This window comes from Lepidothrix coronata, unplaced genomic scaffold (genome assembly GCF_001604755.1).
Source record: "Lepidothrix coronata isolate B3197 unplaced genomic scaffold, Lepidothrix_coronata-1.0 Scaffold51, whole genome shotgun sequence".
Classification (NCBI taxonomy): Eukaryota; Metazoa; Chordata; class Aves; order Passeriformes; family Pipridae; genus Lepidothrix; species Lepidothrix coronata.
In genome coordinates, this window is record NW_016690231.1 from 4,490,968 (window position 1) to 4,509,225 (window position 18,258).

An 18,258-nucleotide genomic window follows, 5' to 3' on the forward strand; every position below is an offset into this window, starting at 1 on the left:
TTCTCTGAGGAACTTCCTAAATCACATTTTTCAATCCATTCATCCAATTGACTTTATATAAAAACACATTTCAATGCACTGGAAATTGCAATAGTGATCAGTGAATCATTCAGGTGATGTTGAATTGCTCCCATTAGTACAAAGGCAGCCCCTACCTTTGCAGTGAGTTTCTACAGCCACATCTCAAACGTGGTCCAGGTGAAAGCAGGAAAAGGATGATGGAGGTACCTCCTGAGTGCTGATCTCCAGTGCTGTACTGGCTGCAGGAGTCCCAATCACCCTGTCAGGTTTCGGGGGGGGTGGGTCTGTGTTTCTGGCTCTGCCACCATCTCCAAGACCCTGAGCAAAAGCTAAAAACTGAGGCTCAAATTTCCTTTTTTGGCATTAGCAAGCTACTTTTCTGCTGCTCTTATGATGAGGTCAGTGGTCACTTAATAATTTTGAGTCTCTTTGATTCTAATGGGAACATGAGAGAATTCAGAAGACTGAATCAAATATCTGAGCTGTGATGATTCACACTGGAGAGCTAAAGGGACAGAATTAGTTTGTTACCCTTTCCTGTAAATCCAAATGTGTTCTACTGTTCTTTGCAGGTCATTTAGTATCTTCATCTGCTTTTCACATTTGGTGCTGGGAAAGGATCACTCACCTCAGCAACAGGGCTGGAGCACTGTTTGTAGGGAACTTTGGGTCAAACCCTTGGACTGTATAATCCAGTCATTTGTGTTGCTTTGAGCGAGGAGTCACAGGAGCAATCCATACCCTGGTGATTCTGCTGGTTTACTGTTCACCTGGCAGGGGCACGTCACCCTCAACCCAACCAGCAGATCACCCTGACCAGTATAAACACAAAATGGTTTAGTCATTTAAAAAAAAAAAAAAAAAAACAAACACATAAACATGATGTTTATTTCTCCAGCAAAATCCATTTCTTTCAGTCTTTCATTTGCTTCTTTTCTGAAGACTGAAGTCTTTATTTCAGACATCTGCCTATGGAAAGTAAGTATTTTTTTTAAAGGGCACATTTAAAGATGAAAACTGAAGCTTGAACAACTTAAAGAGCATACAAATTACACAGATATAAAAGTTGTCTTTCATTGTCTTAACTTACTGTTTATTTTGTACAGAATTCATTATGTTATACATCTAAGACTTATTATATTGTATAAATATCTCGGGTGTGATGTATATACATATTCAGTGTTATAGATTCAGCAATTAATGTATGCATTTCACAATACACTATAGTGTATTTCAATGTAGTGCACATGATTTATACTTCATAAAAGAGCATATCCGCTATGAAAAATTGGTATTTCATTCATAGGGTTTTCCACCTTGAAATACAAGGGTTTTTTCCATTGTATAATGGACTCTTTGTACTGTGTCGTATGGCTGTAAGATCTTCTTGTACATTCCCCAGTATGAATTAAGAAACAGCAGCTCAAAACAATAATCTGTGTGTTCTACAGCAAGAGGAGAGCAGGGCAGGGGTTCCTAAGTTCTTACTTCAATGAGAAGGAAGGCGCAGACAAGCCCCAAGGAGCTGGGCTGGGTGTGATGGTCAAATGAAAGGAAAAGTTCTGCACAAATGAGAACTGCCAGCTCTTGCTTCTCTGTTCTCTGCATGCCAGGGCTCAGCTGCCACGTGTCACTCAGCTCTGACTGCAGGAGTTGAGGGTCTGGCATCAGCTTTATTTTTAACGTTTGCAAACTCCTCAGATTCCATTAATTCATTGCTTCCAGGACTGTTCCTGGATGTCTCCTGGTATATATATTCATACTACACACTGTCTTTCCTTGAGAGCAGGCAAGGAAATTCATTCACAGTCTTCTTTATACGTGCCATAAGTAAGATAAGATGTTTGTTTGGTATTAAATTACAAGTATTGCTTTCCTAGGCACCCACTGAAGCATAATTCTCATTTATCTGACAGTATAGTTTCTATTTTTTAGACAATTCTACTTTCCTGCATACATATTTAAATGCATACATTTTTGTGCCTTTTGATCATTTGGCTACCATTGCTTTGTTCTCTCAAAAGCAGAGACTCTTTCATCAATGTGTAAATGCTGTTCATTTAACAGCAAAGTGGAATATTAGATACTCCATGAATAAAATACTTTATTTAACATTGTAATTGAAAAATATTTAGGTGAATGGGAAAATTGTGGGGGTTTTAAAATAATTTTAAATTAAATTTGCTAAAATTATGCCATCATTTCGAAATTAAAATTTGAGATATTTAATTTTAAAAAGAACTGATCGACTCAGAACTATTTTGCATCAAATATATTCATACAAATTCTTTTGATTTCTTGAGATGTAGCATAAGTGCTCAAGCCAGGATAAATCCAAAATAACTCTACTTCATTGATGTTATACCAGTTTTACTGAGAATAGAATTCTCTCTTCCCACTTGTTTTCTTTTTTTTAGTATTGCCATTTTTCTGTGGAAGAACTTTCATGTAACAACGTGACATAAAAAGAAAAAGAAAGGTTTATGAACCTGCAGATTTTTTTTTTAAGATTTGGGGATGAGTCTTTTTCTGGACAGCTGTATCCAATTCCATTGTTTAACTGATCACCAGTAGTGGCTGTACTCCTTTCTGATGGGCTGTAATTGTCATTTAACTTTGGGATAGTATGATACCTATGTCTGAAAAAGATTTGACTCCAAAAACGCCCTGAATTCAGCCCCTGAGCCACCCAAGAACTTCACTGAAGAACTTCACAACCCTGCTGACAGATGCTGTACTGAACTAGGACTTCACCACTCAATGCCAACAGAACACAGACCCCAGTTACCTGTCCCGTCCTGCCCCACAGTGTGCATTAGGGACGTGCTCAGTCAGACACCGGGAGCACAAGGGTTTGGGAGCCTGTGGCAGGTAAATGCTGAAAAGGCCTGAGGTGTCCTTTGGTGGCTTCCAGCAATGCCCACACTGCCCATGGGTCTGGCCTTTGTCCTTCTGCCAGTGTGCAGCCTGAATGCAGAGCCACGTGCAGGCACCATGGACCACCAGGGATAAGACCCGGGTACAAGCCCAGGGACACCCCAATGTGACAGCGGAGAAAACCCGGACTTAGGGACCCTCTGTCTTTTGAGCCATAGCTCTGGAAGGGAAATTTTCTGAACAAGTAAAGTTGTTGACTTCTGTTACCTGTGGCTGAGTCAGAGGAGCAGCCAAGGACACCTGTGAGTCCCTTGGCACTCAGTGAACTTCTGTGGCATCGAGCAGGGACCGAATTCAGCAGCTGCTGGTGCCCTCAGCAGAGCAGGGGCCGCAGAGCAGAAACAGGTCAGGCAGCCCTGTACACTGCTGGGAGATCACTGCTAAACTGAGGGATATGCAGTCAGGAAATAGCTGTGCTGTTTGCCCTCTGCAGCTACTATCAGCAAGCTGGTTCCTCTGATTTCCAGACTAAATTTAGTTGTGGTCAACTTATACTATATTGTGCAAACAATAGTAAATGATTTTTTCGGTCCTGCCCCGTGGTTGGGCCAAATACAAAATCAAAATGTTGGAAAGAGAATTTAACTTCTGATTTTTATGTTATTAGTCATAAGGATCATTGTAGGAATTCATATTTCCTTATGAGGTCTGGAGGATTTAAAGGGAAGAGAACATTTGTTAAACAACCCAAGACTTCATTTGACGCATCCCTTATGAAACAGAAGCATATCTGTGCTCTATTATTTTCTTTCCTTAAAATTAGATTATAACAGATGCCATCCCCTCCCTATGCAGTTCAGTGCCAGCAAACATAAGTCTCTAATCACTTATATAAGCCTGGTGTCCTCACTCTCTAGTCTCAACGTTAAAATTCTTGTATTTTCCAGTAGTTACCTTAAACATGTCTCCAGTTTAAGATCCAAGTGCAGAGTTTCCCATGGTTAAGTTGTCTGGTTTGTTCTAATATCAAGACTGAATTATAAATTCAAATGCTGCTTTGATCTAGAGGTGGGAACTATAGTAGGGAAGGCAGTTGTAATTTGGATCTTGTGTTTATTGCACATGACCCGTCACAAGAACATGTGCTTTATTGGTTTTTTTAATTATTCTGTAGATTATTTTTTTTTCCTAACTGTAACTTCCAACATATTTCAGTCACCCTTTCAGTAAAAAAAAATACATATAATGCATATGAAATGGCAGCTTTGAATCTCTGGCATGTTTCCCTTGTTAAAATTGCTAAGTCACTTGTGTGACCACAGTCCCAACGTGCCCAGTGTGTCTCTTCTTTCTTTCTTTCTTTGCTTTTAATGAAACATGGTGTAAAGTTTTGTTCTTTAATGGCTTTATGGCCAGAGATGCTTTAGACAAGGTCTGGGGCATGAGCTGTCGAGCATGAACTTCTCTGTCCTGCTAATCTCTACCACCAGTGTATTAACTAGTACAGAGTAACAGTGGATCCAAGCTTTGCTTATTTCCTAGGAAGCTTCCTTCCTATTCCATGCATTTCAATACCACATTTGACTTCAGATAATAACGTGTATTGTCAACCAAGCTGCTGTTTCAGCAAAGCATTTCCATTTGAAGTATGTGCTGTTTTGTTGCAGGTTACTTTTTCATATTAGCAATGACAAAAGTGAACCCAGGGCTACTCCTTGATTTTTATTTTCCAGGGTTTATTATTATATTTACAGTTCCCTGTAAGAAGATACAACCCTTTCCCAGTAAGAGTTCTAATACCTTTCTATATTTCAAATACTAACGACCCATATACCCATATGGAAAGGAGAAAGATAATCAGTGATGAAGGAGGTATCTCTAGGGGCTGATGCAGATGAATAGAAAACTCAAATCATTATAAATATTACTGTACTACACTTTGGTACAACAAAAAAGAAAACAAACCCCTTCAAAGAAAATATTTAATGTTCCCTAAGTCAAATGAAATTCATAAACAATAGAAGATGAAATTAACCACATGGGGGGGGTTATATCTGTAAAAAATAATAAGACTTCTTGGCTGCATTGCACATAGGCAATAAAATTAGATTCATTCCGATCCCTTTTTCTGTAAGCCTCGTTTCAGGCTGTAAGCAAGAAATGTCCACTGTGCTTTACAAAGGACGACGACTAGAAAAATCAATGCCAACAAATATCCCTTCCTTTTCCGATTTACCATTTATCATGAGAGATGACAAACAAATGAAGTCTCCTCTGAGTCTGAGCGTAGTTGTATTAGCGTTTTGCTAGTACCAGGCAGTATACAAAAACAGCCATCGTGTGGGACACCTCCGACACCTACAGGTAGCTGTTTTAGGGGCACATCCTGGTTTGTGGTGAAACAGGATTAACTCAGCCAGCCTCTTGTACCTGCTCACTGATATCAGGTTATCATCTCAGTAACTCCAAGGTTGGACTGTCTTGTTCCTATTGCTGACTGGTCTGACCGCTCCACCATCCATAAACAGAAGGCATAAAGGTGATTACAAACATAAGAAAGTAGTTTTACATATTGTCTTGCAGTCTTTCCATATAGTCCCTAAGTTCCTTGGAATCACCAAGATTCATATCTTGGCATACCCATTTAATATTATCATCACTGTCAAATAGAATTGAGTTGGTGTAGGGGCCTCCATCCTCGGGCAGTATTGTTGTATATGAAGTGAACTTTACTCTCTTCTGCTTTGGCCCAGAAGGATTTATAGGTTCACTTTTAACTTCTTTTTCACAAAGGTACTCAGAAGATCTGAGGATATGATTATGAAGAGTCTTCTGAGAACTCCCATTAAGGAGGAAGTTGCTTTCTTCAAACTGCATTCCTCTGTCAATCATGGTAGTGCACTCCTCCGACGGGAGTGAAATGTCCACCGTGTTTTCCAGCAGTTCAACCTCATTTCCGAGCCAGACCCAGTCATGGGAATGGGGGATGTTGCCTTGCTCACTCACAGCAAACCTTTTATGCCTGTACTTCCAAGCAAATGCCACACAGTTAATCAAAAAGACCAAGATTGCTAAGCAGAAAACACACAGCAGTGCGTACATGCCAATCTCCAAATCTGTTAATCCTCTTGAAGTCAATGAGAGATCACTGGGATTGTTTTCTCCTGGAATTTCTACTTGTGTAGGGAAACCTGTGAAGGCAGTTGGGTTATTTTGGAGCTGCCCATCCTCCAGGGACTCCTGATCAATGGGAGACATGAAAGTTGTGCTTTTGTTTGCATTGTCCTCATGACTGAACATGTCCTCGTGGTTTTTGGACCATTCTTGTGCTGTCCTATCTTGTTCTGCAGCTTTCTCTATAGAATTGCTTGCATGGCTTTTAAAATCCCTCTCCACATCATCAATGTCATTAGTGCCTCCTTTTTGGTCAGAATCTTTTTGACCAAACTTCACTTTGACACTTCCTTTCCCAACAGCCAAAATGCTCTTCCTCTTAGTCTTCTGGCAGGGCTCACTGATGACCATTTCAATCTTAATCAGAGGTCCTTGCCCATCCCCTTCTGCCACCACGACAGGCCAGCTGGACTGAAGGTTTTGGTGTGAAGACACGACCATCTCATCCAGAGAAGTGATGGTGATGGAGAAGTCCTTGGAGTCATAGATATCTAACGGTGTCACTGACCCATCACTGAACAGAATCCAAGCACTGACTATGGCTTCCTGGGGGGGAAAAGGATGAGGAAAAAAATGTGAGAGAGAGAACATATCAGATGCTCAGTTGTCTAAGTCTGTTTGGCACTGCCAAAATAAACACAGAGTTTAACTTTGGGATTTTTTATTATTTCGGTTTTTTTAAAGAAAATGAAAATGTTTGCAGTGCTTCTCATTTTTTTGCAGATTTGTGCTCTCTAGACCACATTTATCTCATCTTCAGGAACTACCAAAGAAACAGTCATCTAAATTTAATATAAGGTGCTGACAAAGAAAATTGACAATTCTTTTTTTCAATCTGAAGTGAGAAGTCTCTTTTGAATGCCAGGACCTCATGACGCAAATAATCATATTTCCAATGTCCCGGTTAATTAATTTCATAAAGGACCTATAATGGGAAATGTCTCTAATGCTGCAGTTCCAGTGCCATGTGGAATACAACATGCAGAGCTGTTATGTGAGACCAGTGATCCCATCCAGCCCATCAAACAAATGAGGTTAAGAACACATCTCAGTACAATACTTTATACTTTTTGTCATGCTTTCAAATATACAAGATGTGTACTATGCAAAAGTGATTGTAGTCTTTTCTGGGAACAACAGAAACTCACAAAACCACAATTTTCAAGGATGTTTTGATCAAAACAATTTGTCTTCCCGCTACAAATTGCTAGTGCAAAAAATACAGTTACGCTTTTGCTACTGATATAAAACCTCAATTCTGTAAAAAAAAGACGTGTGGAATTTATTCTGTGGTTTCATTGAAAGTTGTTTAATCCCTCACAAACTGATCAGATTTCAGCAATGCAGGTCATGAAAACTTCTGTACCTGGAGCCAAAGGTTCTTTGGGGTGAGCTGACTTTGTGAGACTATTAGGGACTGGGATTTCCACCTCTGTTTGCACAACTAGACTGTATTTTTCCATAGAAAAACTGTCTTGAGTGACACATACATGCTTTCTGTGGCATTTTGCATGCCTGGACACGTCCATCACTTTTTCTGTGCTCTGCAGGTCTCCAAGACCACCAAGAAGAGTTTAATGGTCATTCTGTAGAGGTGTTTGCACCGCAGGAGTTGGTCAGGAAGATAAACAGCCTTTACTGTGTGAAGTGACTGCTTTTCACAGCCATACATTGCAGGTGCTCTCTAAAATTTACAGCAAGTAACTTTTCCCTCGCTTCTGACAAAGCACAGTAAACACATTAATTAATTCTATATACTATTTTGGACCATACCTGTTTTGGAGTGTGAAGGATATCATAGGCAGAGGTGGTAGAAACGATTGCTCTCTTATTTCCTTTGCTGATTTGTAAGGAGACAGACAAGCCTGAAACTAGTTGTACTCCCAGATCTGTAATGGTTACCCGGTCATCTAAAACTATCACTGTCTTCTCTGCCAAGATGGAATCCGAAAGAGGGGACAGAACCTTGAAAGAGAAAGCAAACACCTTGCATGAAATAGCAGCTAACTGTTGTTAGAGCAAGATTAGCTCTAATTAGCACAACATTTCAGATTAATCTTGGGTTTGTCACATCCGTGTGTAACCTAGAACTGATGTTTCCCCCAAGACATTACAGTCATTTGCTGCTAAATTACTTTATCTAAAAAATAATTTCATAAAGCAACAAATCACTTCAAAATTGCAGCTTTGTCTCAACAATGGAGTATAGAATATATTAAAAGGACTTGTTTTTCAAAAAAAAGTCATTTTTGTGTGGTCTGAAAAACTCCCTGTGAATGCAGTGCAGCACAGGGCAGAGTGTAAGACACTGATTAACACTGAAACTCAGCAGGGGGATAAATAAGTGTACAAAGCCTGGCTGATAGGAACTTGGCCTGCTGCCTTTCTAGGGACAGAGAACCTGAATGAAATGAAAGTGAGATTTGCAAAAGAACTTTGAAAACCCCACTGGGTGTCTGCCTGCATTTTTCAATGCCAAAACACTCCTGCCAGTTCCTCTAAGACTTTCTTTCTAACATGCTCAGAAAGAGACAGATACCTTTATAGTGATGCCAGAATCAGCTGGTTCCAACCCAAAATACTTAAGGGCATAAGTTTCTTGACCTCTTTGTGACATTTGTTTTAGGCTGAAAGGAGCTGAGCCCTAAAAGTACCTGTTTCTTTGTGTTGACTGCAGAGAAAACAGTGGGAACAAAACATTACAGATGTTTGCTGTTACTAAGAGCCCAAATCTTGTATTCCTTTATTCTGATTAAGAAATGTGAGTGAAGTTAGAAAGAGAGACAGGTGGTAAACAGGAACACTCTGAAAGGTGTCTGAAGATTATTTTTGTGTCCACATTTTGTGATCCATTTTGCAAATATATAGGGACTAATTTTTCAAAGTATATAAAGATGCATGTAGATATTTGGCACAATTTCCTAACAGTTACATTTACATGGCCCCACTTAAGTTAAAAGAAGCTAGCTGTGTGCATCATATAACCTGTTGCACTGGTCAGAAAATCTCACTGTGTTGCCAGTCAAACTAATAAAGATAAGTCTCTTCAAAAGCATCACTTAAAGGTATTTTATGGACAAACAGCCACAATGAAAACCCATTCAAACTTCCTTTTATGTTTAGCATGTCCATTTTTTTAAGCTTTTTTCTTTTTTTTTCTGAGATAATTGCTTTTCTAAGCTAAGCAGCTCTTGTGTGTGAGCACCCAGAACTCTCAATAGAGAAGCTGCAGATACACCTCAGGCTGTACCTGGACCGTGGTGATGCCTTGCTCACGACCAACCAGAACTCGACCATCTTGAAGTTTAGCAACCTTGGGCTCTTCCACCTTCATGAAATCAGCCACAAGGTCAGTGATGTCAAACTGCCACTCAGAGCCCAGCATGTAGGTCAGGTGGCCTCCAAACTCCGAGGACTCGGCTACAAACTGGGTAAGAACTCGCACCATGGCATGTTGGTACTGGAGGGTACAACCTTTGCCTTTTTTCTCATCGTCTTCTTCTTCCTCACTGTCACGGGTGGGCCTGTAAATAGATCCACGGTCATTATCTGCATTGCCATGAGCTCCCTACAGCACTGCAGAGCTTCAGCTGCAGGGTGTTCTCAATCAGATTAATGTTATCCTCTGCTGCTGTGTGGGAAACAGGAAACCAGGTTTTGGATGTGTTGGTCACTAAATCTTGGTGAGATGCTCGTAGAGCTTTTTTTGTGCTGTTCAATTTAAAAGCTACTGTCACTTCTTCTAGTAAATTCTTTGTTTGAGTGGGACCTCCCAGCAGTTTGAAAGTATGTCTGCTCATCTCTCCAAATCTATTGTAACAGCTCTGGGGTTCCCTTCTGAGGCAATGCCACCCCACCTCTTCCCACGTCTGTCTTAGAGGTTCATTAAGCCCTCTGCATTTGAGAAATATATTATAATTTTATCTTAAATCTCATATGGTTCATGCAAATGTCTGGTATGTTTAGTCATGTAATGATCACATGGGGCTTCCAAAAAACCAAACTGGGCACTTCGGTTCCCTCTCAGGACATTGGTTACTCAGGTAACACCGTGCCAGAGTGGTTGAGACCAGCACTCACCCCACAGAAACAACTGCACTATTAGACACACTTCTTTTAACATTTTCTATCTGTCCTCCTTGCAAAATATAACCTGTGACAGTAAAACAGCTTTCCATAAAGCTCAGAGAAGGTGTCAGGGTGATTTGTACATGACAGCAGTGCTCTCACACCCCACAGAATTTTGTCTGCTTTAAGACCCAGTTTACCATCAATTTTTTTTTTTTTCTATTGTTCATTCTTTGGACAAATACATGAATTCTCTCATCTCTTCCAAGTCAGGTATTAAGCAGTAGGTGGTCACACCTTTACTCATTATGCCCCCATGCTGCAGATTCATTGCTTAGAAATAATTTTCCTTCCTCCTTTACCTACTGGGCTTGAAGCCTCTATAGCAAGGGTGGGAAATACAGGGTAAGTCTCTTATTTTTCAAAGTATTTTGGGAAGTAGTTTTGTGTTTATTGTGTTCCTTTACCTTCTCCTTTGAAATAACAGCTATGAAAAACTATTATAAAAGAGAATTGCTTGTGTCATAAATTGTTTTAAGGCGAAGTTGGCAAACAGTAAACTGAAAACGTATCAAAGAAAAGCCCTTGTGCTCTTCAAAATGACAGAAAGTCCCAGTGTTACAGAATCTAATATGCTGGGAATACATTTTCAATGCATCACTTGTTAGCTGAGTATATATATTCAGCCTCAAGTAAATGGTTTTTGGTTTTGTGTATGTAAAACAATAGTGTCCAGCAACAGGAATATCTCTCAGAATCCTTCTACTTTGTTTCTTGCATTTTTGGCTTTTCTGGAGTGAACCAAGGTTGCCAGAATTATATTTAATTTACACTTCACGCAGAGAAAGGCTTTGCCAGAGAGCTGAGTTAAACCAGCAGCCCTGTTACAAGGGTGCCTGGTAGCACTGATCTAATCACAGATCTGTCAACTCGACGTTATAGACACTGCCTGTGAGCACTCTAAGTATGTCTCTCTTAATTTGCTCCACTCTCAAACCAGGCATCACATTCTCGGGCCAGATGTTAATTTTCTGTTAAAAAAACCCTAAAGAAATCAGTTTTGCTGGTTTTGAATTTGAAATACTCATTAAAAAGAGTAATGTATTTAAAAAACATTTGGAACACCCCTAAATGAAAAAAAAAATCTCTTTAGGATACAAAATGCAAACCACTAGAAGTTGATTTAGTGAAAGCTACAGAAATAAGCTGCACATAACTCCACTCACAGTTCAGGGAGAAATGCAATTTGGTGTTTTTACAGATCTTGAAAATACAGTCTACCTATTAAAAAAAATCTCTGAGGCCTTATCTCCATAGGACATTAAAGTCAATTAACTAAAGGAGGGAATTTACAGCGTGCTCCAGCTTTGTGCAGATGCTGTTACTCACAAATTGAATGGTTTGGATCCAGTTTCACTTAATTCACCCTAAAGTATGGCTTTTCTTCTGAGGGGCAGCACTCACACAGGGCTTTAACTAAAGCAGTTTATTTTTTCCTGCTTTTAACTCAGGCAAACTTTTATTGCTTTTGTCTTGAGTACCAGACAAGACCAAAGAAGAGCTGGTCACAGCCCAGTGACCTCTGTGCCTGATAGTGAAGCACATCTGAAGTCACACTGTGTGGTATCAGCCTCCCTGGGACCCTCCTGAAAACAATGTGCTATCCCAGTTGCAAATATGTACTGAAATTAAATTTCCAGCTTGTTCTAGGAGACTTCAGCCCTGCAATTCCTATTAATGCAAGTTGGAGCCGCTCATCCCATGTAAATATGTGTGCCCAGAGCTAGTGCAGGAACTTCAAGACGAAGGTAATTATTTTGCAGATGCACGAGGAATCAAAATAAATGTTCTTGTTAGACTAGCAGAGTCTGCCTGGACCTCTTCTACACTCTAATATTTGACTTTAATTTAAATATACACCTATTGTTTGCTGAGGCTGTGGGTTTTTGCAGCCCACTGCAGTAGTTCTGTCAGCCCATGCTGGTTCAAGCACCATGCATTAGTCATGAGATGATCCGTGGAGCCAACTTTCATCTGTCAAGGGAGGCTCTTCATATCTGCAGTAGCACTCACCATAGATCAAGTTCTCCTCTTGATAATAATAAATATTTGCCACATATTTGCAGACTGATCTGGTAAATTGTATTACAGCTCTTACACAGGGGAGACGAGGGTTTTTTTCTAGTTTCTGGCATTAAAACAGCCTGGTTTTTCCTTTCTGTTCCTCTAGCAAGTTCCTGCTATTACAGCAGTTCAAGACCAGCTGAAAACCAACACAGTTCAAACTGAACCCTGCGTGGGGCATTTGTAAAATTTTTGTGAAGACTCTGTCTTATTCATTGCTTTGTGGAAATTACTCAAGGAGTTAGATAAGCAAACATGTCTTTAATCACAGGTATTTTACAATTACAAACATAACAAGGTTTATAGGGAGAAGCAATACATTTTATTGGATCAACAAACATGACTGGAAAGAACAGATGTGATTTGGGGCATATAAACACTGTCTCAGGTCTGAACTAGAAGCAGCTATATTCAGATGAAGAACAGCCATGCTGAGGCAGGAGTTTCACAAGCGTTTCTTTTGTCAAGAGCACCAATAAAAAATGTTTAAAAGATTATTGTAAACCCAGTTCTATTTTGCCATCTGGTTCAGCCCCTCAGACAACTGAACCAGCACAGCCACACTCTGTGTGTGTGGGAACGAGGCCTCGGGGAGCCAGAGGAGATAAAGGGAAGTTTGGGGGTTGCTGAAGTGTCTCTGCACAATCCCTAAAAAAAATGCTCCAAAATTTTACCTCTGTATACTGATGAATGACTTTATAGCAATGTTTAGCTCTTGCTGAGAAGACAAGCAGTGGTGTGAGGACACCAACCCTGGGGAACAGGAGGAGAACAGAAGATAGTTCTGTCTGTGTGAGGTGAGGAACAAAGAAGCCACCCTGCTGTCCTTCCATGACCAGACCTGAGGACGGTGGTACAGTTTCAGTTGACCTGTGGGCTCTGTGTGACTGAACCTAAGTTTAAAATTGCCTAAGCCTGTTGGCAGGGACTTTTGAAAGAATCCATGAGTTTCCTTCAAGGATAGATATCAAAAACCTCATGCAAATTGCAAATACTGGCTCTTACATGAAAATGAAGTTTGGAGCAATGTGATGCTATGGCTTCCACCTGCTGGGAAATGTTTGGATTTTGTTTTTTTTCCAAAGACAAAGGCACTCTGCTTGCTCTCTTTCAAACCTACTCAGGTATCACATAAGGCATCATCTTTACTCTGCAGCACTAACACTGTATTAGGCAGACCAGGCAGGCACTCTGAAGAATTCCAGGCTGCACCATTGCTCAGAATAAGTGAATGTGGTCTTCTGGCTCTGTCCTGGAATGAGGGTTCAGGAAAACAACCTGCAGTTCCTGCCTGTAGTCCAAATGTCTTGTGTGCTTCAGGTCACCACTTAAAAACTCATCAAAAAACTCCCCCATGTTTAGGATATTGGGAAACATGGAGGAGATGGTGGAATAAGCAGATTAAAAAATAAAGAGGAAAATAGTAATAATAAAAAAGAACCAACATGAAAAGCCACTAAATCTCAGGTAAAAAGTCATCTAAATCTAAAAATAAAGGAAATGTAAAAACCTTATGTACAAAGTAAATGTCAGACTGAGCACAACTAATGCTAGTCCTAGACTGACTATTGATTTAGAATACCCTGCAAAGTTAAAGAAATCCACATGAATGGTCAATAAAACAAGAGATAATTAATTTCCAGTTGAAACCTTTCCCGTTCACACGGGTGTGGACTGCTGACATACAATGCCATGACCTACCAGCTGCAGTTCTGGGGAATGACATGGTGTCCATGCTTTCCCTCCACGGAAAATGCCTGCTGAGGATGTGCCAGCAGTTCAGATGCAACCCAAGCAGCAGCAAATGCTTTGCATCAAAACTTCACAGAGCTTGCCAGGTTGCAAACAGAGCAGACTCTCAGACCATTATCTTTATTTCAGCTGGCCAAATAAATCAGAACCAGGGGGTAAGTTTCCAGCATGGTGTGTAATGGGTTTAACTTCAGAATGTCCACGACTCTCAGCCACAGCTGTATGTCTCACTCACCGAGCTTGCTGCTCAACGTTTACTGCTGTAATAAACACCAACAGCCTAATCCTGCAGCTGTTTACTCAGCAAAATCCCCACTGGTTTTAGCAGGACCTGTGCCTAAGGGAGTGGTGCAGCACCAGGCACAGCAGAAGCCGGTAAACTCAGTGAAACTTAAAGCAGTTGGCATCCATTCATTCCTCACCTAGCACAGCTCTGCCTGCCACAAAGGGCAACGCTGCCTTTGTCACTGAAGCAAACACACCTATTTCTCTTGTGCCAGATCTTCATCACCTCTTCTGTCATAGCCAAAAAAAATATCCACATATCAAGAGGTCAGTCAGTCCCATTCTCTGGAGCTCATTATGTGAATATCCTGCAAATTGTGTCCTATTGCCCTTAGTTTTATGCCCACATAAAGTGTTGGGCAATTCTATTCCCCTGCTGTCTGTTTGATCTCTTTAAGGCTCTTCAATAGCTGAGATGTTCTCCTGGGCAATCGAGTGCTTTAGCTAGAACTGCCACAGTGTTTAGCACTGCAGTTACTGCTGCCAGAAAGGCTTTTTCACTGTAGTATAAATCTGAGCTGGTGTCACACCTTGTTCTTCAGTAATATTTTTCAACTTCGCCTGAAATCCAGCAATATAGCAGTGTTCCTGGAAGTTCTTAATCTTGCAAATTGTCCAAATGATGGTTATTCTAGAGTGGGTATTTTGAAGAGGGAATGATGGGCACAGCACTCAAAATCCCTGCCACCCTCTCCCTTCTTTTTTCATATCCACTTTTTCCTGGTAGAATCCGTTCATCAGAACGTGGTCGTCAATAGGAGAGTAAGTTGTTTTTTACTTAATTCAGATCTGGTAAATAATGCTTCAGCCAGGTCTGCTGTAGAGTGCATCTGCACAGAGACTGAATAACTACCCAAAGAATGGTTTGGGTTGGAAGAGCCCTTTAGTGATCATCTTGTCCAACCCCCGTGACCTGACTCCCTCCTTGGCCCTGTTATTCATCACCATAGACAGAAACTTGAGTGCTGGCAGTGCTGAGCATCACACACACACACCCACACACACCCACACACACATACACAAGTGATGTTACATATCAATGGGAGAGTTCCGGGTCCTTTTCCCCAGCTTTGCACATCGGAGTGTGTGATATGATTCCCTGAGATTGTGTGGAATTGATTAACGCTCCAGGCAAAGCCACGGACTTTTAAACTATATAGATTAGGATAAAATGTAACCTACTGATATCATTGTTGGATGTTTTAATGAAGGCTAAAGGCAGACTGTAAAGCTAGTGGCAAACAGGAGATTTTAGATTCTGAGAAATACTCTAAAAATCGTTGTGTTCTAAAATCAGAGGCCCCGGGCACGTGTCTGGACTGAGTTAATACTGTAAGCATACCTTTTATTGGAGGTGACAGGTATCCTCCAGCCTTTGATCTGGCTAAGCTCTGTATCAGAGATCTCTATCTGCAGCGGGAGCCTTGGAACCCAGACCGTCACTTCTAATTGGGTGGTAAAATGCTGATAAGTGAAGTTAACAATAGTATCCACTTTGCTTTTCATTTCCTTGCCATTAACGAAGATGGAGTCACAGCTGTCAGAAACCTTAAAAAAAAAAAATAAAAAAAATTAGGAAATGAATAAAAGTTCCTGAGGAAGCACAAGGAATGATACATCAGTCCAAAGACAACACTGAAAATGTAAGTCATGCATATTGCATTTTCAGTTTTCTAATTAGGAGCAAACAGTGATAAATGGACCCCAGGGAAAGAGTTCTGCTTTCCTCAAAGAATACTACTCAAACTACAAAAATAATTTAATGATGTTATATAACCTGTGTGAATCTTTTATACTAGGCAAATTAAACTCTTCATGAATCAAACTCCATGTGCATCAACATTTATGTTTACAACTTGCTTAAAGAACCAGGAAAAAAATGAGGCCATATGTTAGTAAGAAAAAGACTGACTCAGAACCATAAACCAGAATCCTTTCCCTTTTCCTTGAGCTGAAAGACAAAGATCCCCGTATGGCTCATGAGCAGAAGTGCAGCAGAAGCATTAACTTTTAGAACTTCTCAGTAATTGTTTTAACAAAATGTATTCATAGTTGTTTTGTGTCTTTCTATGAAATCACTGCTAAAACAAGCATGTGGGCTCTATACTACAACTCATCTGCCCTCTTGGTTTCAGGGATCCCCTGGCACAAAATGAAGGTCCTGAGCACAGATCTTATTTATACAAAGAACACGAGGTAGCAACACCTTTAACCTGCACCCCGGAAAGATGAGACTCCTTCTCCATGAGGTAGGATTTCCTAATATATTTATGAATGTGTGTATACTTTCAGTTTATATACACATTCACACATTTAGATTCATGTACAACGTGCTCATATATATGTATATACATGCACATGTACATGTACTGGTATCTATATACAGGTTTACATTCTGCTGGGGAGAAAGAGAGAGAGGGGATGGTTTCTAATGGAGTCCATGTACTGTGGTTTTAATCTTTTAAACCCACAGCTCATGAGATGTAGCTGTGTTACTGAAATGGACTTTGTTCTCTTGTCAGGACTGTTCTGTGTCAGGCTGTACAATGCACTGGGACTCGGATCCACAGGGATCCTGGCTAAGCCAGTGTTTAAATTCTGGTTTCCTGGAGTTACTGAGATAACTCATGTAGACTTCAGTGGGGAATATGCTGAAACACAGGTTGGCTTTCCTCTGCACACCTACCTCAAATCTTTTCAGATATTAGCAGGAATTGGGGGTTACTGAGCCAAGAAAAATTACAGAAGATCTCTAGCAGCCATTTTGTTTTGCTCAAAAAATATGCAGTACTCATATATAAAAGAAAAGAGCTGCACTTCCACATTTGCCATTTTCAAGTCAGCTTCTCAGCTCCTACTCCATGTACTGAAACTACAGCTTCTTTAAAAGGGGCTAAGTTAGGTGGTGAGGGAAGGGGCAAAGGAAACTAAGTCATTCTTCTGGAGAGAATACTCCTTCCATGTAAATGCTTAATGAGTACAAGAATATAAAAAAATAATAAATCTAGATAATCTGATATAGAGCTTAAAATGGACTCCAGGCTCAGGAGTACCACAAATGAGATGGAGCATATTCAGAATCTTTCTTCCCCCCTTGTAATGTGTCACAAGTGTCTCTGGAAAGTTTAAGCACATTAAGCAAGCCCATTAATTGAATGAGCAGTTGAGATTCTAAACCATAAAGCCTACATCTAGGGAGTTTGTGAGAATTAATACAAGACAGAAATAATTAAGAAAACTCAAAGAGGGAGGGATAAACATCAAGACCGGATCAGGGGAATAACTAATATCTGACAAGACAACAGCTAATATTTCAGATTCTCTTCTTGCTGCTTCAAATATTCTTGTCTTCTTTACAGCAGGCAAGAAAGGTGCTAAATTAGGGAACTGAAAGATGGGCATTAATTGTAGCTGTAAAAATATAAGTCTAGGCTTACAAATTTCACAGATTATATGTCTAGACAGAAACAGTATATAATAATTTATATACTGACCAAGAGGTAAGCACGAATCAGTATACACAACTGTGCTATAGTTCACCCAGTGGTCTTGTGTAGCATTCAGAGCTCTTGATTCACTTAAGTGTATATTAAGTGTATATTCCAGAAAATAATCCAACCCAGGTTGGAAAACTTGAAGAGAGACGTTATTGTGTCAGTTCTTTATCTGGAATTTGGGTTTACTCTATTAGGTACAAGCAAACCAGATAATTTAAAGGAAAAATAAGTTTGTACAAGTAAGGATGAAAACAACTGCAGCCAGCTGAATCCACCTGAATCCCATGATAAAGCAGGCTAGACTAAAGCTCAAAGAGGAAGCCTCTATTGCGCTCACACATATTTAACTACTGCCATGTTTCATTCTCTAACCTTACAGCCACTGTTACCTGAACGTAAGTTTGGTTCAGCTGAAGGAAATGAGAACCTTGAGCGTGTATAGAAAATGTCCAGTACTCCT

At 40.2% G+C, this 18,258-nt stretch overlaps 1 protein-coding gene across 7 annotated transcripts in view; it reads right to left on the reverse strand.

The window, feature by feature from the left end:
- Positions 1-1,095: 1,095 nt before the first annotated feature.
- Positions 1,096-18,258, reverse strand: part of TMEM132B (transmembrane protein 132B) — a 229,843-nt gene continuing 212,680 nt past the window's right edge. For all 7 annotated transcript variants that reach the window (XM_017815606.1, XM_017815608.1, XM_017815607.1 and 4 more), the window contains 4 exons: positions 15,644-15,849; positions 9,323-9,596; positions 7,846-8,037; positions 1,096-6,618 (listed from right to left, as the gene is read on the reverse strand). In XM_017815606.1, coding sequence (XP_017671095.1) covers positions 5,464-6,618; positions 7,846-8,037; positions 9,323-9,596; positions 15,644-15,849 — 1,827 coding nt within the window. In that variant the 3' untranslated portion in view covers positions 1,096-5,463. The remainder of the gene's footprint in view (positions 6,619-7,845; positions 8,038-9,322; positions 9,597-15,643; positions 15,850-18,258) is intronic.